The sequence below is a fragment of the Pogona vitticeps genome, chromosome 4 (genome assembly GCF_051106095.1).
Source record: "Pogona vitticeps strain Pit_001003342236 chromosome 4, PviZW2.1, whole genome shotgun sequence".
In the NCBI taxonomy this organism is placed as follows: domain Eukaryota; kingdom Metazoa; phylum Chordata; class Lepidosauria; order Squamata; family Agamidae; genus Pogona; species Pogona vitticeps.
In genome coordinates this window covers 57,193,656-57,221,366 of record NC_135786.1, presented here as the reverse complement: position 1 = coordinate 57,221,366, position 27,711 = coordinate 57,193,656, and the positions used below count along the sequence as shown (strand labels likewise).

The following is a 27,711-nucleotide window of genomic DNA, read 5'->3' as shown; positions in this document are numbered from 1 at the left end:
GCCAGAAATCCTATTTTTAGAACTGTATTTATTCACACTAAATGGGAAAGCAGGGTGTAGTTACGGCTTCTGCAGTTCCTGTTTCTGGTTTGGAGAAAAGAAACACTAATCAACAGATCAAATCCAATAAAGAGGAAGGGGGAAAGACTTGGAGGGAAAGCCAAATGGTACACTGACAAAGCTGCCTTCGCATCTCTGAATGCCACAGGCACTGAAATGTTGACATTGACTACAGCATCAGCACAATTTATTTAAGGACAGACCCACATCAGAAGTGGAAGGGAAGCAGCTCCTGCTGTTCTTAGGAAAGACTGCTAAAACCCAGCATCAAAGCAGGACTGAAGGTCTATTAAACTCCCTACCAAGTGGTTCATTTTGCCCCCTGAACCTTAGGTTCTGCCTGTTGCTTCAGTTTTTTTCTGCTGGCAAATATGCCTTTTCTTTTTCTTCTGACCCTGCCGGTATGCTGAGCAATCCACTTGCCATAGTGGTGACTGGAGAGCAGGAGGCAGCTGTGGCCAAAACTCTGGCAGTGTTGCCAGCTTTTAGGAAAGGCCACCAGCCAAACAAACAAACAGAGGAGAAGCCAGCTCGCCTTCTGTGTGTATGTGCACGCCTTGCTTTGCCCAAGTGACTCATGCAGATACTGCCAGTATAGTATTTGTTTCAATGAGTAGTGGGCTGGCCTGAGGCACAACAGTGAGAAAAGAGTATGAAGGAGCTAAGGACAGATTCGCTGCCCCTGTTTCTCCTAAGGTAACTAAAATGATGAAACTGAAGGTATTGCATCACGAGAAGACAAATCTGAAAAAGACAGTAGTGCTAGGAAAAGCTGAAAGCAGTAGGAAAAGAGGAAGACCAAATACTGTACAAGATGGATTGACTCCATAAAGGAAGCTGTAGCCTTGAGCTTGCAAGAGCTGAGCAGAGTTGTTAATAGCAGAACATTCTGGAGTTCATTCTTTCATTTGCCATAATTCAGCGGTCACCTGATGGCAGATAACAAAGACAATATTGAAGTAAGATCATCTACCAATGCAATTGGCTTCTGCACATGGAAGTGTGTGTGTGTGTGTGTGTGTGTGTGTGTGTGTGTGTGTGTGTGTGTGTGTGTGTGTGTGTGTGTGTGTGTGTGTGTGTGTGTGTGTGTGTGTAAGAAAGAGAGAGAGAGAAATCCTAGGTATAAACTATCTCAAATCAGTCTTGGATATGTGTTAATACTACTCTGGTTTGCCTCTAATTCCATTAAACCTAAATTGCAGCAGAAATTTAGAGAGTTGTTGTCTATCATTCAGTGGTAAAAAGCATGTTGTTACATGTGCTCAGCTGGAAAAGAGACATGTGCACTGTCTCCTATAGATTATTCTCCCCCACCTGTGAAAGCTAGTGGCATAATGGTCAGTGTTGGATTGGAAGATCCAAGGTTCAAATCTCCAATGGATCATGAAACTCCCTAGATGACCTTGACCCAGTCTCTCTCTCTCTCTCTCTCTCTCTCTCTCAGGTTTGTCTACTTCACAGGGCCATTGTGATAATTTGGGGGAGGAGGAAAAACATGTCTTGCACTCACTGTAGGAAAGGGAGGATTAGAAATGTAAATTATCATCTTAACTGGAAGTCTTGTGAAGGCAAGTTAACAAGAACACTCATTTATCTTGCTTGCTCACTTCCTCTGAAAAAACATTGCAAAAACATGTACTGTACATAGAATGCCTGGCTGGGAACTCAATTTACTCACATACGAGATACCACATTCCAAGTACATGCTTATATCCTCCTCAATATATATTTAATATCTGGGTACAGCCTCAGCTTGCTGGCCTCAGCACCCATGACATTACAATATTTTCTTATGTTTTCTTGGATGAGGGACGCCTCCTTAGCCTGCCAGATAATGGACTAATCAGCAATGGATTACAAGGGAAATCTGCTCAGAGATGGAAAATCTAATCTTTCAAGGCTGCACACAGAGCTGGAAGGATCCAGAATAGATGCATCATGGATCAGTAGTTCCCAACCTGGTCTCATAAGATGATCTTGTGCATGATCCGAACGAAATAGAAATAACATTTATTTCAAAGTTGTTGACTACGTCAGTTATGCCTAATATCTGTGTTTTCTTATTAGCTGCTGGGCTGTAGAAAAGCTGGTTTACAAAGGAAACAAGATCTGTGTTGGGATGGGTGGGAGTGTCTTCCAGGGCCTGTATCATCTGGATTAGTGGTTCTGAACTTTGGGTAACCCAGGTGTTATTGGACTACAGTTCCCAGAAGCCTTTACCATCAGCTGTGCTGGTTGAGATTTCTGGGAACTGCAATCCTAGAACAGCTGGGTAACTCAAGGTTGGCAACCACTGATCCGAATCCTTTTCAATACCAGGCTGGCAGGCATATGACTGAATGACATTCTAGATTCATTAGGGTAAACTGCAGGATATGCTTTGCTGGTTAAAATAAATTAGGTAGGTTTTTTTTTTAATCTGCCTGTTTTCATTTGTTGATTTCAAAACATTTCAATAAAATTGCTGAATAATCCAATGTTTGAAGGAAGTTGTTCCACAAAACTTTCACATAGTGACCAGTGTGCTGCATCCTTGAGCTGTGCTCATTAAAGTAGGGCTGGGGAATGTGTGACACACACACACACCCATATGTGGATGGACTATTTTCTTTTATCATTCCTCACCGATGCAGGGCCACCACCGTTGGCCATTCGGCCAGGGGTGGACTGGAAGTCCAGCGATGGGATGGTAATGTGTTTACTACTTCTGCATTTCAGAATGGACCAAGAATCTTGTCCTTATACTTAATCTCTGCTTATTGGTTTAATCTATGCCAGAGTGGTATAGTGCAGCGCCAATGTGATATAGCGGCCAGAGTAACAGACTAGGACATAGGAGGCCTTGGTTCAAATCTCCACTTGGCCATGGAAACTCACAGTAGGGGGCATTCGTACAAACACTCCTTAAATATCTCACATACCTTGCAATCCCTATTAGGATTGCTATAAATTAAATCTGACTTCATGGCACACAACAATATATTGATAAGCCTCCTTAAAAAGGACATCAGTGTGCCATGCCATATGTTCACATAACACTTCTGACTTATGGTGACACTATGACTCAGCAGTCTCCAAAATGTCTTGTTCTCAACAGCCCTGTTCAGTTCTTGTAAACTCAAACCTGTGGTTCCTTTAAAGCAGAGGTCCCCAATCCCCAGTCCGCAGCCCGTGCCATTCCATGGCCTTGGCTGGACCTGTCAGCATTCTTAATTCTCCAGCTTTCACCTACCAGGTGATCAGAAATACAAAAATGCGGATGATCTTGGTCCTGGTCTCCAATGACACCTGATGATTTTTTTTTAGTTCTTTCATTCCTGGCCTTCCTGGTCTCATAAGATTACATGTAAGCAACTAAGAACAATACAGAATGCACTGTATTAATAGATTCCCCACACAACCCCTATTTTAAACATGTAGATTTGTTTTATGTTTTAATTTATATTTTTATGTTTTTTTATTGCCTTGTTTTATTCAAAAGACTTATAAACTGCCTTAAACCTATTAAAATAATCTTTAACTAGTGAAAACGAACAAGCACGAGGGCTGTGAATAAATGGTGGAGAACATGTGGCCTTGTGAATGTTGTGGACTGCATTTCCCATCATTCATTATCACTAGCTATGCTGGCTAGGACTGATGGGGTTGCAGCCCAACAACTTCTGCAGGACCATACATTCCTCACCCCTGCAAACACCCCAAGAAAAAGAGCACTAAACTCCTCAGTAAACAGCATGCATAGCATTCAGCACAAAACACTGAGAAAGACCTGAGCAAAAATATGCATGTTCAGGAGTTGCCAACATATCACATAACATACTTCATGTTTGGGAAGCTAAAGTATCTTCCGTTAAATGAACTATAGGCAATTGATACAAGAGATTTAGGAGACAGTTAGAAAAGAAGACTGAGGAGAGATACGATAGTGCTCTTCAAATACTGTACTTGAAAGACAGTCATACAGAGGAAGGGCAGGATTTGTTCTCTATCAACCAGGACTGCAGGACATGTAATAATGGGCTGAAGGTACAGGAAGCCAATTTTGATTGATTATTAGGAAAAACTTACTGTTAGAGCAGCTCAATAATGGAATCGACTACCTCAATAGGTGGTGAGCACTTCAGCACCGGAGGCATTCAAGAGAAAATTAGACAAACATCTCATCAGATATCCAGAGTGGTCGACCAGACCAGATGGGCGGGATATAAATCAAATCAAATAAATAAAATAATAAATAAATATCAGGAATCAGATTTTGATTCTTGCATTGAGCAGGGGGTTATATTCAATGACTTTATAGACCCCTTCCCTTATTCTATGATTAAAAGGTGACTCAACTTTAATTGCCATCTCCCATGGGTGGGGAGTGCGGTGTGCGGGACAAGCTACAGGAAGTGTACATGTTGGGAGGGGGGAATCAAAATTTGTTTTGAGCCAGAAAGCAGTTGGAGTTTTCAGGATGGACATATGGCAGAGAAAGAGCAATCTCTTGCCTGTGATGAGTACTGCTTCTCTCTGGAAAGTGGATTTGCTTTTGAGAGCAGAATGTTTAGGCAGTAGCCTCCACTTATATTCAGTATGTATCTCTGTAAATTAACTCACATTTCACAATGCCACACATTTCCAATGATTTCTTTCCAAAGAAAATCAAATCAAATAAAAATTCTGACCCCCTGGAATCTTTTATCATTTGGTGAAAGGGGCAAGTGCAATAATTGCTTATTTGTTACTTTCCTGAACTGTTTGAATCTTCCCTAATTTTAGCCTTTTCTATTCTAGGGTGGATATAGTAGAACTCAGAAGAGCAACCAGAACTTTGGTAAGAATGTGCAGCACATTTACACACTGCACCAAATGTAATATGAAATCATAACAATCATATAAAGAGTATCTAATATAACCGAAGTTGGGACAGGTTTTGTTCGTTCGTTCGTTCGTTCGTTCTTCCTGCCTTCCTTCCTTCCATCCTTCCTTCCTGGACTATAATTTCCCAAACCCCATAGCCAGCAAACTCAATAGCCATACTAGCTGTGGAATTCTAGGAGCTGTAGTCTGAAAATATATTTTCCAATATTTGAATATAACTTGAGTTGCCAGGCAAGCAGCATCACATTCCCTGAGATTTCAGAGCCAAAACCGTAGACTGGAGGTGTGTCCCTGTGATGCCACAGGAGTGGGTCCTTGTCATTTCACAGATACAGGTCAGGCTGTAGTTGCGAGGTAGGGGTTCCAAGCTTTATGCCACTACGCTTGTGCAAAAAAGGCTTATGAGTTATGATGCTGATGTTCTACTCTCCGCCTTGCTACAAACAATGAGCCCAATGCATTCATTGTCAATATGCCAAAACCCCAGTAGCAAGGGAATGAAGGACTGGGCAGAGAGATAGTGATTTCCTGTGCCATTTGGAGCAATACACATCTCTCTTTACACGGAATCCTGTCTCTAGCTGTCAGTGGGTAGATCTGGGTGCCAAGGTTTTCAAGCCATGTTACATACAGAAATCATAGTGTCTCTACCTCCTGTGCTGCTCATTCTGAGATTTGCTTCCTTGCCTGGAGACCTGGAGAAGATCAGCAGTTTCCTGTGCCTTGACCTGATGCTCTGAGACCTGGGACCTGAACAAGCCTGTTTCCTCCTTTGCCTCTTATACCAAACAGGCAACGACTTCCACAGCCAAATTATTTCCCTTCTTTCTATTTTATTAGTAATATTTTGTATCATACCCTTTCCCCCCAGGCCAAGGCATATGGGAGATGTTAGGCCAAGACACTGTCTTTGATTCAGGGCCACCCACTGAGCCCCTGGCTAACAAGGGATTTGAAACTTTTCTTTATCCCCCACACCATGCTAGTTCTTTTGCTTTGATAGTAGTTTACCTACCAGACCTCCAGGTTATCATGCCCTTCTTCTGGTGCCTACATCGATGATGTAAAGTAGATGATAAAAGAGAAGCTGCTTCTCTCAGCAATGGCACCTTATCTTTGCAATGGCTTCCTTGGAAAAGTCACCTGCTACCTCTCTTGTGGCACCAGGTTAAAACCTTTTAATGTTTCCAGGCATTTTAGAAACCGCTTGTAACTCTTCTGGACTCTACACTGTTTTAGCCCTGCTGGTTTTATTATATGGAACTGCTCTTCTTGCTCTTATGTGTCTTTATTATTGTGTTGTTATTTTATTTTATAATAATAATATAATAATCAGAGAACTGTGGAGCTGGAAGGGGCCCTCTGAATCACTGAGTCCAGCCCTTGTCAAGGAGGCACAGTGGAGACTCCCAACCTCTGCCTAAGCCACTGAGCTATCCAGCAGTTCTCACGTTCTTCATGTGCACAACACCCAGACGTCTATTACTGAGCAGTTTAACAGAGTTAATGACTAAATATCAGTCCTTGTTCGCCATCAGCTGGAGGTCATTTTTAATGGAGTATAAAAACTGTTGCAGTACTTCTGAGGCTGGTTATTGTAAAAATGTGCCTTGATAATAGTAAAAAATAAGTCATCATGGCTTCCAGGTACAGTATGTACACAAGGGCAGTGCCTGTAATTTATATGTTCACCACACGAGGGCGCATTTATATAATAAATTAATGGAAGGTGAGTTAACAACAAAGATCTTGATGGCACATCCGTGGCTCTCTGGCAAGGCGATTGAATTAGGACGAAAACACGGTCTTAAACCGCTAAAAAAGGAAGACAGTTTGAGGCCCCTCTGCATGGCAATTGCCTTGCGCGCAAGGAAATAATTCAGTCAGGACATGTATTGAGGGAAAGGTGCTTAATAATAAGCCTAAACAGGCCATTATTTAAAAAAAACATTTAGAAAGCTCTCCATAGTTTCCTGCTGGAATAGTTAAAGACCATGGAGAAATACTGCAGAGGAGATTTGCTGCCATAAGATAACAGAATGAGAAATTCTAAGGAATTTTCTAGCTGCTGCAAAACACTGGCCCCTGAACTTTTCCATAGAAGGCCTCTGTTATCACATCATTCTCTTCCAGGTGGAGAGAGCAGAAGCTTTGAGCGTGGAACCTACCAGGTATCTGAAAGCCACAGAAGTCTCATTGAGCCCAAGAAACTGCCAAACCCAGTGAAGGAGTCCAGGCACCATCGGGAGTTACACCGGGAGCTGCTTTTCACTCAGAGGAGGTAGGTGGATAAAACGAGTGGCAGAGTGTTAAAGGGAGTTGGTACTCTTATTCTACATACAAGATCAGAAAGGAGGGCCCACGAGGGGAGAAATCCCAGACTAAAAACACAGGACCTCAACTGTATGGAAATGAAAATGTGCTTTTAAAAAAATATATACATACACACACCTCTACAAAATAGAGACTGTATTCTTATTTTCATACAATTTGGTTTGTAATTGCTGTTGTAGCAGCTGTTCTGAGAAAATGGCAGTCCGCACAGCCCTGCAGGAGCTTCCAGCTTGTGTGGTACTGTAGAATTTTTGTTGAGTCAGAAAAGAAATGGAGGAGTCTGTAGTTTTGACAGAAAAGGATTAACTATCTGGAATGTTCATCATCTTGCTGAGGCACTGGGTGAAGGGCGGTTTGGAAGAGGGCAGGAACCCAGCTACAGAAATCTGTGTATATCTTCTCAGTCATTTCAGGTGAGGTTATCTGGAAGTTGAGTCATGGCAACTGGACTTCTTTCTTGTTAGGTTGAAATATTTCACTATTCATCCAAGTAGCTTATTCAGTCATGACTCAACTTCCAAATAAGTCTGTGTATATAGTCTCCATCAAGCCACACAGCCCATCCCAAGGAGAACAACTAAAATGAGTTCAGTGCTCAGACACATGGCTGAAATCCAGTAACATGGCTACTAGAACCAGCAGCAATGATTTTTTTGGCCATTTAAGCCTCTCCTATCCCACTGTTCCAAAGTAAGGTAACCTAGGCTCTATGGGGAGGGGAGAGAAGTGGGGGTAGGAAATGTTTTATTATTAAAATACAGCTGTGGCAGATGACATCATCAGGCTTATGTGGTGTAACTTTATGTTACTGGATTTCAGCCAATGTATTTAATCTCTTGGCAGGAAAATCCTAGCGTTTTATGAAACCTGTGAAACTCTAAAGAAAAGAAAATCAGCAAGCTTGGGGAGGGGAAAAAAAAAACAAGAAAAGCATCACAAGCTTTCCCTTCTATGCTGGTTGTCTTTTCCACAGGGGGCTGCTTCCAGAACATAAACCTGAACTTCAGAGAGTGCTAGAAGCCAGGAGAATTAGGCAACTGAAGCAGCAGGAACAAAACCAAAAGCCCTTGACAGATCTGGAAGAAGAGCTGAGGAAAAGACAGCAGAAACTTGACCAGGTCTGTTCCATAATTAGTTTCTCCTGATCTGTTGCAGCAACATTGGGTCTGCTATCTCAGAACATAGCTGTACCTCATTCTACATATTGCCCTCTAACAAAGTCCCAGCATATTAAAGCTGTCTGTGCCATGCTTTCTTGTTCTAGCAAAACATCCTTCCTGGTTTTTCCTCACAAAGTCCTATTCATTTCCTAATATGGTACAGATTGTTTTTTGGGGTCGCTGTCCCATCCATATAGCTTCTTTCAGACCTAGCTAGAGCCTAAGGGCAATTTAAACATCTGCCATTGTATGTAATATGTTACTGGTCTTTTTAAAATAACAGAACATAAATATAGTGTTTCAGGCAATAGCTTGTGCATATGGCCTCAGCTGTCAGCCTCTCTACTATTGCACTTGCACTATGTAGTGATGGGGCCATTGTATTACCTAGACTGAATTAATTAGATAAATAAAGGGAGGCATGGATAAACAGAGGCCTGGTAGCATGACCTACATTTGAGAAGTGCAAGTGGATATAGCCACAATCACAGTGTAAAAGGGACTATAGTGATACTTCTCAGACTGTAATCTAATTGCTTCACTGGGGAGTTTAGAGACCATAATAGAAACATAAAGGATTTCTAGTATGAGTATTTCCTTTCTCTAACCTGGTGCCCTCTTGCTGTGTTGGACTGCAAATCCCATCCCAGGTGACATGGCCAACAGAGTTATGGGAGTTGTATGTAATATATTTGGACTGCAACAGATTGAGAAAAACCAGATCAAGGATAAAGAAATATTATATTGACAGGAAAAACATAAAGTGGAGCTTGGGGGGAAAAATAGAAATGAAGATCCACTACAGAGTTCAGGTTTATGAATGAGCTGATAATGTCTAGATGTAAAATTTCTGGAAATAAGTAAAATATAAAAGAAAAAGAAAAAATTTATGGCACTGTTAAACCAAAAGCTTTCATGGATTACAGTCCTTTGCGCATAACTTTTTGTGTGTCTGAAGAAGTTAGCTCTTCACATGTCTTCAGACACACTTATTATGCCACTCTTGTATTTGAAGAAATGGACTGTAATCTGTACTGACATAGCGAATATTCTGCCACTATTGGAAGACTTTCTTTTCCTTTTTCTTTTTTTCCAGGAAGACCTCATTACTTTCACTCTTTAAATTTTTATCTTGGCTCTCATCTACTATACCATTTTCAGTATGGCAATTTCTTTGTTATTTGTTTAACAATTTTAATCATTGGATTGTTGTTTTTATTTTCAAATTTGCTTTTCTATTTTGCTAACTCCATGGAGTATCTCCATGAAAGAAGAAAGCGGAACAGAAAAGTTTAGCAAAAATAAATATAAGACAACTGTTCGTACAGTATAAATAATAAGGGTTGGAATAAAACTGTAATTTTGTCCCACAGAGGACTACTGCTCATAATATAAAGTTTATATCTCAGGTTTCCTGTAAATAAGACTGTAAGGTTTGTTTAATACAGTTTAAAAAATGTGTAAACTCTACTTAACCAAAAATGATAGAGAATGGGACAAAAGCATTTTTTATCTAACTCATGGCAAGTAATGCTTCCCCCAAATGTTTGGAGCTCTCTGTTATTATAATTAATGTTAGTGATATTTTAGAGTGTAAACTGCAATATACAGTAATCAGCTTCTCCATAAGAGTGTGATTGGGAAGGGTGGCTGGATATTTTTGTGGAACTTCTGCTTCTGCTGGAAGGAAGGAACAGCTGTTGAACTTTCCTTGGCCTCCTCTCTCTCTCTCTCTCTGGCAGTATGAACGAGAGCTGGTCCTGAAAGGGGAGCAAGATGTCCGGCCTGAGTTCATCCTTGTCAAGGAGAGCCTGAAGAAGATTAAGCTGTCTACAGAAACAGACATCAGGCAGACATGAGAGGGTCAGCTGCCATTTCTGCCAGAATGAATCCCTGGAAGATCTGTTGAAGGAATTCAGAATGGGACGAGAACATTTTTGAGGGTGACTGCCCCAGCCTGCTCTCTCTGGCCTGCAGTGTCCATGCTCATGCTAACCACAGGGATAGGAATGCAGGATGGAAGTCAGAGGCAAGAACTATTCATTTGATCTGTGGAGTGTGGAGGCTAGCTGTCATTCAGCTATGATCATTAAACAGACACTCAAATGGGAAGGAGTGGCAGAATGGCGCCTGCCATGAAAGCTCTGAGTGGATCATGGCTTTCTTTCTATTTTTGAGTAAGTTTTGCTATTCAATGCATTTTTATGAAGAAAACATTGCCATTATTGAGTGCATTCCAATCCTTTATAGATTTCCAACAAATCCTAACTGGGCTTCTTAGGAAAAAAGAGAGGAAAAAGAGAGTAAACAACATTAGCTTAGCTACCTCTGTCCGTTTTCCCATAGCTTAGATAAGGGGAAATGCTATTAAAATATAACCATTAAAGCTGCTTTTCGCATGAGTGAAGAGGTAGAAAGATGCATACTTGTTGCTGGCGCAATCTGTTTAAACTTGCCTTATGTATCTATCTATGAATAAGCCTCCAGTCAAGAGAAGAGGGTGAAAGATAATGAGATATTCAAGAAAAAAAACAGTAGCCAGATTAATGTGGAATGGATTGGAATAATGCAAGAGAAATGCCCATTTCCTAAAATTAAGATGTGTGATCTTAAGGATTTTATTGACTGATTGACTGACTGAATTTATATCCAGCTCCTATTCCAAGAATGGGATTCTAAGCAACTTATAATAAAAAGAAATAAAAGCAATAGCATTAAAACATAAAATGTGTACAAGCTTTGCCAAATGTGTTTCATGTGCAAAATATGTAAGTTGATTTAGGCCTGCAGGATTTACTTGTTTTTTATTAGAAATCTGACATCCAGTAACCACATCCTAATGCAAAAGACATACACTTTCATATAGAGAGTGTACACTTAGAATTAAAGAACTGGGAATCAGCCCAGGAATCTGTTTTGAGTACCAGCCTCTACGTTCTGTTTCACTTGCATTATGTGCTGTTTTGAGTGCCAAGGCATAATGGAACTACCACAGCTATCCTTTCCTGGTATCAATAAGTTTTCTTCATTTCATCAGTACAGTACAGGGCAGGAGGAAGGATATCTGGTTTTTGTTCCTACTGATAAATATGTGGAAGATATCAATAAATAATAGGGAGAACTTACCTCTGCCCACTCCTGGTCCACAAGTGTGAATTCTGGTGCTTATAGACAAGTGGGATTTTAAAAATGACCAAAACAACAACAAACCTGCAGCCTATTTGACTGCATAAGAAACTGCACCGGACAGCCAGTTGAAGCAAGTTTATTTTATGAATTGTTGCAATTTCTCCATAGGATTCGTTTATATACAGTTTGATATTAAGGAGTTCAACATTGCCTGGAACGCTGATATTCACCTGTCTGCAGACAGATCTAAATAAAACTTATAATGATGTTTAATGTTTGAGTGAGTGCATTTGTTTTGCTATCTAACTTGCTGAGATGTTTTGTAACTCCTTTAACCTGCAATTAACTCCCCCCCCCCGAATTTTGATGGATGGATGGATGGATTTAACTTATATGCTACCTACACTACCCAAAGGTCTCTGGGTGGCTTACAACAATTTCAGTACAATAAAAAGATAAAAAGATAAAACAATTAAAATACAATTAAAAATACAGTACTCTAAAATAGCCATCAGGACAACTTCTGCCATGTAATGGAAGCTTGCTTTGAGAATTAAAAGGGCTTAACAATCAATCCGTTCTGGAGCACAGCACAGGTTTATATTTACCTGCCTCATCTGTGCTTATCTAGTAGGCATTTGATTTTCCCTGGCAAACTTAAAGATGTTACGTTTGAAACAGAAACTAGAAATCTCTCATTTTGAACCAATTTCATCTCTATTACTAATTTTGAAACAATTTAAAAGAAGCAAGCAATATAGTTTGTTCTAGAGTATATGGCAATCCTGTCTGCTTCTTCTGAAATGTTTTGAAGACAAATCGCAGAACTTATGATATCACCTCCCTGACCAAAGGATGGCAAAATATAAGTTTAGGGTACAGTTCTATATAGTAATCTTTAAAGTCAATGGGACTAATTTGGTAGAGTTGGAGGCTAACTACATGGGCATTCCAACCACTATTTGGTTCACTGCTAAAGATGGTGATCAGATTACATATTTGCTGGAGCAAACCTCCTCTAGAGCAGTCCTGTTCTCACCTTCTGGCCACTATCAGGGGCTTCTACCTTTTGGTGCAGGTAGGATCACTCTCTTTTCATTCATAGCACATGTGAATTCTGGGAACAAATCAAAAGCTTTCCTCTTTTCATTTACCAATACTATGAACTGGTTTAGTAAGAGAGCTGCTTCACAATATGGGCTAATTAGGCACATTTTCTACTCCTTTGCAAAGGGGCAGGCAAAGTTTTTTTTTTTTAAATAGACTCCATGAGGGCAGCAAAAAAGCACTGAATCAGTTATAAAAAAATTTAAAAAATATTTTCTTTCCCTTGTCGTTAAGAGCCAGTCAAGAAACTGCCTGAGGGAAAGAAGTATGTAAAAATATATATTAGATATGTATATTAGGCAGTAAGCACACTCTTGACCAGACCTTTAAGAGCAGTGTATTAAATAAAACATACAAAAAAACATACAAATATCACAGTGTTCAGTAAGGTTTGGGAATACAACATCCCCAAATTAGCACAGGATAAAAAAAGGAAAGACTGTTACTGTATCCTTTCCAAGGAATGAATTATAAAATTACCAGCTTCCTTGATATCCTCAGAAAAATTATTTCTTAAATGGAATTATGACTATGGATGAAGTAGCACTCTACAACTATGTTAGTGTGGCTTTGGGAAAAATTAGTTAAACCATTCATTAATAATCTGAGAGACTAGAAGAGCATGAGAAATTTTATACCCTCATCTTTCAGTAATATATTGACCTGGGAATGGAGGAGGAGATAATCAAGGAACAGTGATGTGTAAGTGATAGACTGTATGACTATCAAAAGGATGAATGGCTACAGATTTCAATTGCATTGATTCATCTTTATATATTTATTTTATTTACTGTATATCCCAACTCTTTCCAAGGTGGCTTACAGAATTGCTTTAAAAATCAGATACAGCTAAAACATGGTAATTTACAATATTGAAACTTAGTTACAAATATTATTACATTGAAAGAACCATATTAAATATTAAAACATATAAACCATATACAGGATTTTAAAATATAAAAGCATGTCATTTTAAAAAAACAGGGAGGCAAAACATTACTGTAGTCCTGTAGATGGGGAAGATGAGCAGAGTGATCCAACATTACGTTACCTTGAATGAGGGAAACAAAATACCCACTGGTTGTTCTAGGTTTTTTGAGCTCTTTGGCCATGTTCTGAAGGTTGTTCTTCCTAACGTTTCGCCAGTCTCTGTGGCTGGCATCTGGTTGCTGTCCTCTGAAGATGCCGGCCACAGAGACTGGTGAAACATTACGAAGAACAACCTTCAGAACACGGCCAAAGAGCCCAAAAAACCCAGAACAACCATTAGATCCCAGCCGTGAAAGCCTTCACAAATATATTAAAATACCCACTACTGGTAGAACAGCCAGCATAACCAGTGTGTGCTGTGGAAAGGGAACAGACCAGCATAAAATACAAACTTGCCAGACCCCACCAACCATATGTCCCTGGAAACACAACCAGTGCTTCCACCATGCTGGCAATGCCACACAAACATGGACAGAAGTCACAGTCCTGGTCTTGAAAAGAGGCCCATAGGGCATTCAATCAGGTCTGGGACAAAATGCAGCAAAATGCTTGTTAACCTTGCTATCAAGCACAGAGGAAGCAGGGACCAATGGTTCATTGAAAGCATTCTACACGATGGTATTATGTCTGAACTTTCTCTAAAAACCATTATTTAATTTTTTATGGAACATTGAGAAACTTCTATGTAATTTTAGTTTTTTACTTTTTCCGTGTACAAAGTTTAGCTTTATAAATTTTTCAACTAGCAATTTTGAAATGAATAGTTCAATTCAGCAAGACAAGTTCAGTGTGTACTTCAGCTACAAAAAACAGAAACCTAATAGGATGGTAAGAACAGAATATTAAAATGTTACTTTATTTTGGACTCTGGCTCCCAGAATCCCATTGCCAGCTATGGCTAGCTGGCAGATCTTGGGTATTAGAGTCCAAAAAAGTAAAGTTTCCAAGCTTTGGCAAAGAGGTCCATGAGAATATCTCTGATCAGTCTTAGCTCGGCAATTTGGCAAATTCAGCTGATGTTAAAACATGCTTGATTAAGATAACTACCTTGTTTGGAACTATGGGCTATATTAACCACAGTGGAACTACTTGGTGATGTGAAGTGAGTTACAGTTCATGAAGTGAATCTAAATTTGTTCTGTTTATACAGAGGTATTGCTACAATCTAGTTTCAGAACACTTTGCACACTCTGCTCTCATTCTTATTCATCATTTATGTAACATTCTTATGAACCAATTCAAAAATTCATCTGGCCAAGGACCCAGAATTCATGGTGGGGGGAAGAACATAGGGGCAGCTGCCCATCAAGAGGAGGAAGAGGCATGATGTGATTCCACCCATTATTTCATGCATTAAGAGGGATGGACACACAGAGACACTCAAAATATTTCATATGGACAACCCTGTGAACCAGCTCTTTAGTGAAATGAAAAAACAGATGTATAGACATAGGGAAGGTATGTCTTATGGTCCTAATAGCTGAGTTCCACAGCATTACATCTTGTGACCCTTCTTAGCCACCATGAGCTTCAGGATGCCGTGGTTATATTTGTGGGCAAAAATGGAAACCAAAGATCTTCTATGGAAGGGGTGAGCAACTTATGTTTACACACACACAAACACATGTTCATTAATATATATTTGCAACGAGAAAATCAAATGCTCTACTGTAACCACCTCCACCAAAAAGGCATGTAGTCCTCAGCCACACCCAACAATCTTGATAGTTACATTCTTATAGGATGTCCAAAATTAGGTTGAGCTCAGGCATCATAGTTGTTGTTTGCTGACAAAGACCTCTTGGTTCTTCATAAAAACAGGAGGAAGTCACCACAGGCTTTAAAAAGAACAACAAGAAAACCACTCCTTAGACAACACCCAGCTTGGTACTGATCAAGGTGTTTTGGCAAGCTCTTGCAGCGGTAGCGCTGTAGACTCTATAGCAGATTTGTAGTGAGAGATGGAAAGTGTTCAGCTGGCAGTTGGATCAGCAATGAATGGAAACTGGAGCAGCAGGTTTGAAACATACAGCATGGACTATTATGGGTCAGGTTCTATGAATGATGATACCTGCCTCCTGGAAGAGCTGCCATTTGCCTATATCTTTATCCCTTCCCTCTACTTCACTATTTTCCTCATTGGTTTCTTGGGGAATCTTTTTGTAATCCTGCTGATGGCACAAAAAAGGGGCAGCACAAGGCTTTTGGACACTTTTGTCCTCAATCTGGCCATAGCTGACCTGGTTTTTGTATGTACTTTGCCTTTCTGGGCTGTGTCTGAGGTTCTCAGTTACTGGTGTTTTGGTGAAGTGCTGTGCAAGCTCAGTAGCTATGCCATCTCCGTCAACCGTTGCTCCAGTATCTTATTCCTGGTTGGCATGAGTGTGGAACGCTTCCTTGTGATGGTCAAGCACTGGGATTCAAGGTCCATCGGAACCAAGAAGAACATAGCTATGAGCTGTGGATGCATCTGGGTAATCTCCCTTTTACTGGGAATACCACCTCTGACCTACAGAAAGGTGATTCTTGCAGAAGACAACAAGTCTTTGTGCCTGGATGAGAAGCCTTCTGTCATCTTCATTTTGGTTATGTTTTTCTTGACCTTCCTGCTACCCCTGGGAGTCATCTTGTTCTGCTACTGCTCCATCTTCTCCAAGCTTCGGAGCCATATCAGCTTAGGCAGGAGGAGAAACAATGCCGTTAAAATCATATTTGCTACCATTGCAGCATTTGTCTGTTCTTGGTTGCCCTACAACACCTTCAAGATATTCGTCAACTTCGTTGTGTACTGGAGCATTGATCTGTCCTGCCACATGCTAATGGCTCTCAGTTGGGGGTTGACCATCAGTGTCTGCTTGGCCTTTACAAACAGCTGCATTAATCCTATCATCTATATCTTTATGGATCAGCACTTCCGACAACAGCTCCTGAAGGATTTCCTTGGTTTTTGCAGAACAAGAGAAAATATGCAAAGCTCAGCCCCGTCCTTTTCATCTACAGAGTCAAGTCTCCTCTTTGTAAACCGGAAGAAGCTCACGCCAGCAACATCTACTCTGGTGGGTGATCCAAATGGCAGAGGGGTAGGTTTATAAGCCTCCAGGTTTTAGTAGACTGGTAGCATGGTCTGCTGGAACAATTTTGAGCCAAGCTGGTTATAAAAAAAGGAAGGGGGAATTATTTTCACTATTTGGTATAAACTATACTGTAATAACTAAAGTATAGATTTTGTCATGCGTTATTTCTAACCTGAACATGCATGTATTAAAAATCAAGCCCCACCAATATGCATGTCCACCTAGTTTTGTTCTGTGATTACCATGAAGGTTTAACTTATGCAAGGTTGTATAAGGCTACTTCAGTTGGCTAAAACTGAGGTGTTCCAAATTTGAATACGAATAACTTGCAACTGTGATGGTATATACTGCTGCAAAAGGAACAAACTTGCTTTTTGTCTAGTTACATATTCTCTCCTATCCCCTCTTTCCCATTGCCATCTTCAAATCTCATATAGCCTCTATAGATGTGGTTAACAGATGTTGATTGCTTACTGAAAATATGTTTTAAATTAGAAGGAAAATGTTAACTGATCATGTAATTCTGTAATAAATATTCTTTAAAGCAATAAGTCAAGCTGTCACTAGAAACACCAACTGTTTAATTAAAGATAAATATATAATTAAAATTGTTACTGTTATGAAGTTGTTCATAAATTGTTTTCAGATACTTTTGTTTCCTTTTATTTGGATTTCCTATAGCAAGCTTTCTTAATTTGGATTAAAAACTTAAAATATGAAACAGTGTGTATGTGTGTTATCTCATTTTTATGTTGGAAACAAAACAGGCAAACTACAAAAATACAATTTTGAATTCAATATTAATTTTCACATAATATATGAGGCTTTAAGAAAATATGCCATTCCTATCAATGTACTTTTTAGTCATCTTGAACACTGTTCTTTAGCAGAAAGGCAGAATAAAAATATAGTAAATAAAAATACTAATAAATAAATGTAAATCAGCACTCATTCATAAATGACATGATCCATTAATCACTTTTTTTTTATGAAATCGCAACATGTCAGTTTTACATGTTGCATCTGCTCTTTGTGGGAAGAGCTAGACAGATTAGAGACAGTTCTTATGAGTTTAGTTCCAACTATCTGTCTTAGCCACAAGCAATAATAAAATATGCTTTACAAAAAGAGAAACCAAGCAATCACAGGAACTCTAATATTGGGCAAACATTTTTAAACTGATAGCTGCAAACAACATATAAGACAGTAGACATCATATAATACAATGTCAGCAATCCAGGTTACAGTCTATTACACCACTGTCAAAAATAATCTTGATGCTGCTATGGTACAGATAAAGAGAATGCTTTTTGTACAATTATCTTTAAACTAAAAGGCACGTTTTTATTACTGATAGCTGGAAAGCAAAAAGCAATACTTATGACTAAATTGAACTAGAATTGACTAATTATGAAATACAAGGTTTTAAAAGAGGAGCCTTGGTTTTACAAATTGATCTAGTTTTGTTGAAACTTTTGTAAATGCTCAGCATGAGATTTACACACAAGTTCATCAACAATTTTACCAGATACAAATCAGGTATAAAGATCTTTAAAATATGAGGAACCTTGGTGAGCATTTCAATTCTTTGTACATAAAATCACAGATCTCAGGATAGCCTTTCTAAAGAAAATAATTTATCAGGGGAACAAGAGGAATGTGAGAACTAGAAATCATATTAATATTTTATAGCCTCAGTCTGACTTTGAATGGAGATGGTGGGTACGAACCACATCACATGTATTTATTTATTTATTTATTTATTTATTTATTTATTTATTTATTTATTTATTTATTTATTTATTTATTTCTTTCTTTCTTTCTTTCTTTCTTTCTTTCTTTATTTATTTATTTATGGCCACCCAGAGTAGACTTCAGTCTAGATGGGCGGGGTATAAATTTAATAAATAAATAAATAAATAAAATAATATAAATCTATACCCTGCCCATCTAGACCAAAGTCTACTCTACATCCTTCATACCGGAAAAATTATAAATCAGGGGTGGGGGAGGAAAATGAAGAGAGAGAGGAAAAGCAAAATATTGTTGCACTTTAAATACTAACAAATTAATATCAGTGTTTTAATTCTTAGAATGCAACAGTATTTTGCTTTTTTTGGTCTTTTTTTCTTCCTTAATTCTGCCAACATGAAGAGAAAACAACACAGCTACTTCTTTGAAATGTATGTCATAGTTATTCTCTATTTTTCCATGACATGTTTAATACCACTTGCATTCTGTAGATATCTAATGACAGGAAAAGTAAATGCATCCTCTACCTTAAGTTTTCCCTACATTGTTTACATTCATTCCTCTCTGATGAAGTATTTATTTACTTGTTACATTTACTTGTTAGCCAATTCTTCCTCCAGTGAGCTCAAAGTGGCTTATGTGGCTCTCTTACACTTTATCCTCACAGCTAACTTATAAGGTAGGTCAGGATAAAAGATAGGTCACCCCATGAGAGTTATGATTTAGCGGGATTAGAACCTTGGTCCGACCAGATAGGCGGGATATAAATAAAATAAATTAAAAATTAAAATTAAATGTTTCAATCCAACATTCTAATAACTATGCTACACTGGTTCTCATCCACACTTTTCCTATTAAAGCTCAAATAGAAAATCAAAATTAAATTAAAGTTTTCTACCTCATTCTTTATAAATAATTCAAGCAACACATGAATGCAGCAATTTCAAACAATATCACTGGAATATTTGCTTGCACAAATCTTACCCAGGAGTATCAATATAGTATGAGTTTTCCTGATTTTGGGTGCCTTAATTTAAGAAGAATTTGAAACAATGGACAAAACACAGGCAGATGTTCTTTTGTAAAATTCAGCTTTGGAGCATAGCCTTTTCTAACCTTTCTAAAGTTCAAAACAAGCTTTGATTCATCATTCTTTTTTCTCCAAAGATATAATGGATGAGAAACACTTCCCTTGCCAAAGTTCATTTTGCACCACCCCTTCTTTTTTCAGCACCTGCCTCTGTGTGTGAATGCATATATACGTAATACACACGCACACCGGCCGCATAGCTCTGCGTATCTTGTCTGTGGAGCACAATTCTGAAAAGGGTTTCAGAAGTCAGAATTCACTGGATGGCACATGTTTATTATTTATTGTGTTTTTAAGAGTTGTTTCTTTTTTTTTAAAAAAAATTTTTTTTAAAAAAATATCTGAGAACCAGTAAAGTATTTCTTCTTGAAATGTACAGAAATTGATCTTTCACAATGAAAGAAGAAGAAGAAGAACTTGTTCTGTTTGAGAGTTAGTTCGTCAGGTTGGAGTGAATAGCCACTTCGCTTCATTTCAGCTACAAACCCTCACACTGTCCCTGACACCTTATTTTTATCGGTGCCAGTTAAAAACATACTAGTTTGCACAAGCTTTAAGGAAATAAACAAGCACCCAAACTGCCCTTTGCTGTTTATTTGTACTCCTTTTATTGTGAGGATATGGGTTTTGTAGTACCTGTTGTTGTTTTTTTGTTTGTTTTTTTTAGAGTTCCACAGCCGTTCAGAGTATCAGCCTAGGAGCCAGTTCATGTTGTGACTTTTGGAGGAGACGAGTCAAGGCTCCATCTCAGAATGATAAACATAGAATTCCATCCTAATTGCTTGCCAGCCTGGGAACCGAAGTCTGGACGATGGACAGTTAGTTACAAGTTGAGCATGAATTTGTGAACAAAGGACTGTATGCTGATGGATACCATCAAGAAGCAGAGACTTTGATTTAAGTTATAGAAGGGGGGGGTAGGTGTGTGTGTAAGTTGGAGAAGAAGGAGGAGGTGACAGTTTTAGTCTTCCTTGATGGATTAGGAGACTTAGCAATGGTTACTTAGAACAGCATGGTAATTAAGAAGTAAAATCATTAGTAATGATTTTATTATTTTATGGAAAAGACTTACAGGAGCTTACTTAATACTTAGATGCTTAGCATTTAACAGTACAATTTGTATATTTTTGTATTTCATTTGTTTTATAACTTTTTTACTCTTTTTAAAATAAACCTTTTATATTTTACCCAAGTGTGATTCTTGGAGGAACAAGGGTTTGAGTGCCTAAAGAAGGTGCCTTAGCCTCCAGGGTTATGTTGGCCATTTTTGTGTTCTTCGGGTGTCCTACCTGGTAAGGCTGATGTGTAAGGTTTAAAATACACAGCTAAAATATTTGTTACCAAATAAAGGAGGAATTGGAAATTTAGGGTTAGAAGCTTGCCCATAGTTGCCCAGTTACGCACCTTATAGGTCTCACCCAGCCTAGGGAGTAAAGGGTGGTAGACGATGGGAACTGTAGTCTGGCACCTCCCCCTAGCGGAACAGCACCTTTAGGGAGGTGCATTTCTGACAATGGTTTTACCAGATATTTCTAATCAGTTTTTTTTAGCAATTTATAATTTTATAAGTGTGTCCTCTATGAGTTTAGATTTTTTTTAAAAAAATTGTGATGTGTGGCTCTAATTACGTTTTTACGTGAATTATTTGCTGCCCTGGGATCTTATGAAGGGGCTGCACATAAACTGAACGAAACCAAACGAAACCAACAAACTAAAAGCACGCGCGCACCCCCAACCCCGACCACGCTTTCAGGCGCTGGTCCCACTCCTCGGAGGATACCCATAGGATACGAACACCTAGGACTGGGGTGAGGTCTCGAATTGACAGGGCGCACCATTCCAGGCGTAAAGTGCTACACGACAGCTTCATATCCTGTAACTGCATGGCATTCTTCCCGTCCCACTTTTTTGGGGTGTCAGTTTGCCAGTTCTAAGGTTGCCAAGAGATGACGTGTGTTTCTTCTAGCCACTCACGACTGTCTTGACACCACTTTTAACTGCTAATGGTTCCGCAACATGTATTCTTGGGATCTTCGTCAAAGACCTCTGGCGCACTCCTCTGAACTACAGGAAGGAATTCAAATTCCGTTACCACGCTGCACCTCTTAGACTTGCATAGATGGAACTTAAAGCAGTATGAAACTGCTATACTTGTAAAGAGTAGATGCTGTCTTCGAAAAGCCTTGTTCTAAGACGGTGGTTCTTAACCTTTGTTACTCAGGTGTTTTTTGAACTGCAACTCCCAGAAACCCCAGCCAGCACAGCTGGTGGTGAAGGCTTCTGGGAGTTGTAGTCCAAGAATACCTGAGTAACCCAAGGTTAAGAACCAGTGTTCTAAGATACACTACCTAACCTTGCGTCTTTCTTCCGCCTTTGTGAAAGACAGTCCTGTGACTGAGGAAAGAAGGAGCTATTTCAGGCCAGCAGATAAAACATCCTCCCTCTGTCCTACTGTTGTTGTTGGGTTCCCCCCCCCCCCAAATCTCTTCATTCCAAAGCCTCCCTGCGAGAATGAGCGTTTTCCCGCGCTCCTGCCGTCGCAGGGCAAGTCCTCCCGTCTCCTTCTCGGGTCTCTCGCCTTTGCCCAGATGCACGCCGAGGCGCGCGCGCGCGCACGTTCACGCGCTCTCACCGCGAGGGAACTGGGTCGAGGGCTGAGCCGCCGCGGCCGCTGAAGAGGAGGAGAGAAGCCGGGGGCAGCAGTGGGCCAACTGTTGGCGGTCAGCGACGCGAACGTGTGAGGGAGAGCGGTTGACGGGACAGACACGTTACGGGACTTGAAAGGAATGTGGGATGAGGTTACAGGAAGCCCCATCCTGACGTCCGGCTCTGCACCTGCACAACTCGCTGCTTCGGGCGCCAAAGCGGCCGCCCGGAGGGCCGAGTACGGTGTGATAGACCGTGCCTGAACATATCAAAGCTCATGACGTGAATCCCCAAGTAAAATCCATTTCTTAATAATAAATAAAAATAGGATCTCGCGGGCCTTCCTTATTTTGTAAAGCGATTTTTAAAAAAAATAGCGTGAAAGGCTAACGAAAAGGAAGCCTTCATATACGAATATGAATTTTGTTCATATCATACTTACATTTGTTACATATTTGTGGCGGTAGGCAAGGAACCATTTGAGATAACTAACGTTATTTTTCTTTTTTAAAACAAAAATACCTTGGATTTTAAAAGATTTGATATGAATGAACAAATGTGGATCTCCATCTAGAACACTAGCTTCAGAGGTGGAGAACCATAAACACCCTACAGATTTTGCAATTAATTTGTGTTGACATTCTCAAGCCCAAAACAGCTTTCATATATTCAGTTTCAGCACCTAGTCATGCCCCATAGTGTGCCAGTGATCCTGCAGCAGCCAAACAGATAAAACTGGCACATTCAAAAGTTAGATATAATTCAGTGCACCAGCAGCTTGTTCAGGAAAGAGAACCGTTGTGGTGTGATGGTCAGAGGAATGGATAAAGATTCAGGTTCAAATGTCTGTTGTACAAGGAGGTGCTGATAAGTATAGAGGCTTTCCAAGAAAAAATTGAGCTAGGAAGCTATAAATTGCAGGGTGCATTGGCCAATTTGTCTGTATTCAATGGTACAAAAATCAACTACCTATGATTTTAACTTATATTTCATGTTCAGGTCAAAAGTGAACATGGCAGTACCTCCAGAAGAGTTCAGTGTGGAAGATCATAGGACCAGAATCAAGTTCATGTTTCTCCAAGGGAAAGGTGCAAAGCAGATCCAGGATGGAATGTCACAAACTATGGGTGACAGTGGCCCTTCATATGCAACAGTTAAACGTTGGGTTGTCAATTTTAGGGTTGGAGAGTTTCTTGAGTTGTGATGATGATATCTATCCTTTTTCAAAGGAACACGGCCTTCCAGGTAACATTAAACCAAACCAAAGATATACGTAGCCACATTGGTCCATAGGGGTGGGGAGGGGAGAAATCCAGTACTGTACTTTTTTGGGGGACCAATCAAAGGGCAAACACTGTGCAAACTTTTAAGTGTTTTCCTCCAGAGCTTCATTGGGCTAGATATTACTAAAGGCAAGGGATGGGAGAAGAAATACTGTGTTTAGGATTGCAGTCTTACTGTCAAATCTTGTGTATCAGAAATAAATCAGAAATAATTCCTACTATGTTCAAGGAGGCTAACAAGGAATGCACATAATTGCAAAAGCATAGTGATTTCCCAGTGTCTTAATAATATATAGTGCACTGCAGCAAAAACAAAGACCAAAACAGCATGTTTTATTTGCCACCAGCTTTGGGGGCCTTTAGCTGATTTCTTCAGAAGATGTCTACTAAGGTGCTGCAAGAACTTTACAGTATATGCTTATAATGTGGGTTGAAGAAAGTTGTGGCTCTCCTTCTTGGATGGCCTTTTGTGAATGATGTCATAGTTGTGTATTCCTGCATTAGTTTTGGGTTGGCTATTTACTTGGAATAAACAAGGCCGGTGAGACTCATTTCCAAGTACTGTATAAGATTTCAGGCTTACGCCATCTGATTTTAAGAACTTGAGCACTAAAGGATTTAACAATTGTTTCTTGTCCTTTGCTCAGGTCTGCCTTTCACTTCACATTCAGTTGAAAGGGATCACCTTTCCTTGCCATGCAGTTTTTAAACATATATTGAATTTCCTTAAGGTAGCTTTCTACTAATGTCAGACCTGAGCTATCTTTTATCAGGTAAGACTTTCATTGCTTGTCGTTGACGAGAGAAAAGGCATGGTCAGTGCCTAACTGGCAGCCACCACAAAACGCCTTCCTAATCTCTATTACACAATCTGAAAGCTCTGTAAGGCAAGTTAGGAAGCAAACAGGAATGGTCCCAGAGAGTACTCTGGGAAATGATACTCCGAGTTTAACTAGATGGGTGTTATAGGGCAGAATGGCACATTGTTATTTCCATGTTTCACTTGTTTTAGACCTGTGTGAAACCTTTCACCCTTTTTGCATTATACGTACAGTATTGGTTCCACAATACTGTACATACTTTAAAAAGAAAAGGAATATGTGTTTCACATATTGCAGTTTTAGTAAATTCATAATGTGAGTCTGTAATGTGTATCTGTCGAAACAGTATCTTAAATTAGTTTTTAGATTTAAGTTGAGACAAAAAGCAACTGTTTTCAGAGTTCTGCTGCTTTTTCCCTACCTGCATTTCACAGTTAAACTACTGTCTAAATGAAAGAGTACCAAAGGAGCAGGCAGGAATCTTGGGGGAGGGGGGGAGTAAGTGTTACTCTTGGGTGCCATCTAGTGGCCGCATAAGACAACTTTGGACTGTTTTGTATCATTTAATACTGTACAAGAGTTGGTTCTACTATTAAGGAAAGTGAGGTTGGTTGCCCCAGTGAGCAAATCCTGGGCAGCACCAGATTTTTAGATTTTTAACTGATTCATGTATTTTTACTGCTAGAGATCATGCTTCCTGGATTTTCAGCATTTCGCGCCAAAATAATTTGACTATGTTTGGATGCTAGACTTAGTGGGTCTGGAGAGCTTCATTTGCTGCTCCAGGTCAGGCAGCAGTATTTATTAAGCCAACCAGCTTATTAGTCATGTGACCACTAAAGTCATTCTGCAGTTGTGTGACTCCTAAAAAGTAAGTTTCCATTTGAGCCCAGAATTGTCAATGCTGACTAGAAGTGGCTCTGGGTTTTAGTCAAGATTCCTTTCTGTCTCTACTTGGAGATGCCAGAGATAGAATTGGGGGCCAAAGCAGCCATTTCCAATGCCTTTATCCACAGAGGAATATTTGCACATAGGATACACAAGACTAGATCTGACAGAAGTTTAGAAAACTTAAAATGCTTCAGGGTTTGGGATATAATGTTGGAACAGTTTTTCTGTATGTTTGAAGTGTGTGCTTTGCATTTGCCAGGAGGGTTCTGGAATCTCTTCATTGTGGAGGATGCATTTTCTTGCACTGCTGCATCATGCATTTGAGACCTTTATCAGATGTGAAAGAAAGTCTTGTGTGGCTGTGCTGTGCATTTGTGGAGGCCTCCAGCCGCTCAAACAGGTTGTGGCTACACAGTAAGGGAAATGTGAATTAACTTGCTTTCTCAAAGTTACTCAGATTTATGATGTTAGCAACTTGTTGAGTATACCAGAGTGAAGCATTTTAAGATGAGAATCCAAGGATAGCAGTCCTAGAATGTTAATGTGAAAATATGGATATGAAAAATAATTGGCAACCAGATTAGATGCTTAAGTGTAATGCAGAAAAGAGTCTAAGGTTAGTCTCTTACATACTTACCCTCCCAGTGAACATGGGGGAATTGAGTAGAAATGCCTGGGATTGCCCTGTAACCTAGCAAAAAACTACAATGGAGTGGAATGAAATTATTTTCTCCATCTTTATTAGGAAGAAAAAAATAAACTATTTCCTTTAAAATACCAGAATTCTTTACAGACATCTAGTAAACCTGACTGATGGCAGGTAGAAGTAAGGGGGAGGGGGAAAGAAAAGAAACCTTTTTGCAACATGCATTTTTGTATGTACATTTTTTCCTTTGAGATATAATTGTTGCAACTATCTTAGATGAGCTTTTAGAAGGGTTGGACAAATTATTGGGGGATGGGGTTTTTAATGGACCTTCCCAGTGATATCTAAAAATAGAGCCTCCGTATCTTGATATATCTGATCATCATCTGCAGAGTTGAAATTCTCATACCGTGCTGATAACCTTCCCAAGGGCATTTTGGGGACCCTGTTGGAGAAGCACATGAAGCTGCCTTAAACCGAGTCAGACTCTTGGTCCAGTGCTATCAAGAGTGACTGATAATTGGTTTACAGGGTTTTTCAGGTAAAAGTCTTTACTCGGGTTAAACATGGGAATTTTTGCATGCAAACTGTTTGCTCTACCACTGAGCCATTGCCCATTCCAGTTTCTCCAATATGCTGGAGTAGATGGACATTTGGACTGACCCAATTTGCAAATAAAATGCAAAGTAAATGAACACCCACCCAGGAAAGTACATATACGTATTCTCAACTTGGTGCACTTGTCTTCTGATTCTTTTTTTGGTGGGGACACTTGTTTCTCAGTCACAGAGAATCCTCCCAATGTGGTCACCCTTCAAGAAGTGTAAAGTGAATGTGATGACGAGAATTTTCCCAGACTAGTAAATCACTTAGATACTGTGAGCAAGGTTTTGAACAGTGGGTTTTCAAGGAAGGCATGGCTTCAGGGGACAATCCTGTCAACTGGTAGGAATAGGCAGGCCAAGCAAAAGTGGAGTATGGTCACATAGCATGACCAATAATCTGGTGGAACTTTGAACATGAGGATATCCCATCCTCAGAAGAGGATGGGAGAAGAAGCACCCAGCTAGCAGGAACAATGGCCATGCTTGCAAGAGGATTCTGGAAGTTGTAAAAAAAAAGTCTAATGTTACAAGTTTTTAGATGGCAGCTTTTAAAGGATCAATTTCTTGGGGATAGAAATTAATATTATATGGTCTCTTTGTAATTACGAATTGCTTTGCAAATATGCATCCTAGGTTGTTATTGCGTTAGTGCAAAAGCAATTACAATTACAATTACAATCACAACCAAGCAGCACTAATATAGAAGCCTGTACAGTATTGAAGCAATATCAGTCCAGTTACCCCAGGTCCCAAACTAGTGCTCTTTCCTGAGAAAGGCAGCATATTACAGCAGTAATTACTGTACAGCAGTATTACACAATGGGCTTCTCTATACAACACTGGAAGTAATCAACTGCAGGTTGTGCTACTCTGCTCTGGTGCTGTAATTCTAACTGCAGTACATAAACCGGGGAAGTAACAGTTCTTTGCCAGAACAAAATATAAGAAAACTCCGAACACTCACCATCTTATAGTCAGGATACACTTCTCTTTTTTACCCTCGTCTCCATCACTATAGAATGAATGGTAAAGAATAACAGAATGTTGCTGGCAATCTTCAGTCTTCTATGTTTTTTTTTTTAATTTTATTTGTGGCTTCACCAATATACTTAGGCACAGATGACCTGAGAGACTAATTTCCTACTGCCTACTCTGCCAACCGTTTAAAGGGGGATGTGGTTAACCTAATAAAAACTCAGATTCAGTCTCTGATTCATCTCATGCACTTTGTGGGCACCCAGAAGAACATTTTCTCAT

At 39.6% G+C, this 27,711-nt stretch overlaps 2 protein-coding genes and 1 long non-coding RNA gene across 3 annotated transcripts; 2 read left to right on the top strand and 1 right to left on the bottom strand.

Annotated features, from left to right (window-relative positions):
* The first annotated feature begins 5,891 nt into the window (after positions 1-5,891).
* On the top strand, positions 5,892-11,822 carry LOC110085290 (protein FAM107B). Its single transcript, XM_020805302.3, has 3 exons — positions 5,892-7,207; positions 8,234-8,378; positions 10,163-11,822. The coding sequence occupies exons 1-3, from the start codon at positions 6,966-6,968 to the stop codon at positions 10,277-10,279; spliced, it is 504 nt and encodes a 167-aa protein (XP_020660961.1). The 5' UTR covers positions 5,892-6,965; the 3' UTR covers positions 10,280-11,822.
* On the top strand, positions 11,745-17,443 carry GPR25 (G protein-coupled receptor 25). The gene is made up of 2 exons (XM_020805267.3): positions 11,745-11,829; positions 15,468-17,443. Exon 2 carries the CDS (start codon positions 15,608-15,610, stop codon positions 16,736-16,738), a length of 1,131 nt encoding a protein of 376 aa, XP_020660926.2. The 5' UTR covers positions 11,745-11,829; positions 15,468-15,607; the 3' UTR covers positions 16,739-17,443.
* Positions 16,716-27,556, bottom strand: LOC144589015 (uncharacterized). The gene is made up of 2 exons (XR_013544845.1): positions 27,419-27,556; positions 16,716-16,794 (listed from the first exon to the last, which is right to left on the bottom strand). It is a non-coding gene; the product is annotated as an uncharacterized LOC144589015 (long non-coding RNA).
* Positions 27,557-27,711: the final 155 nt, after the last annotated feature.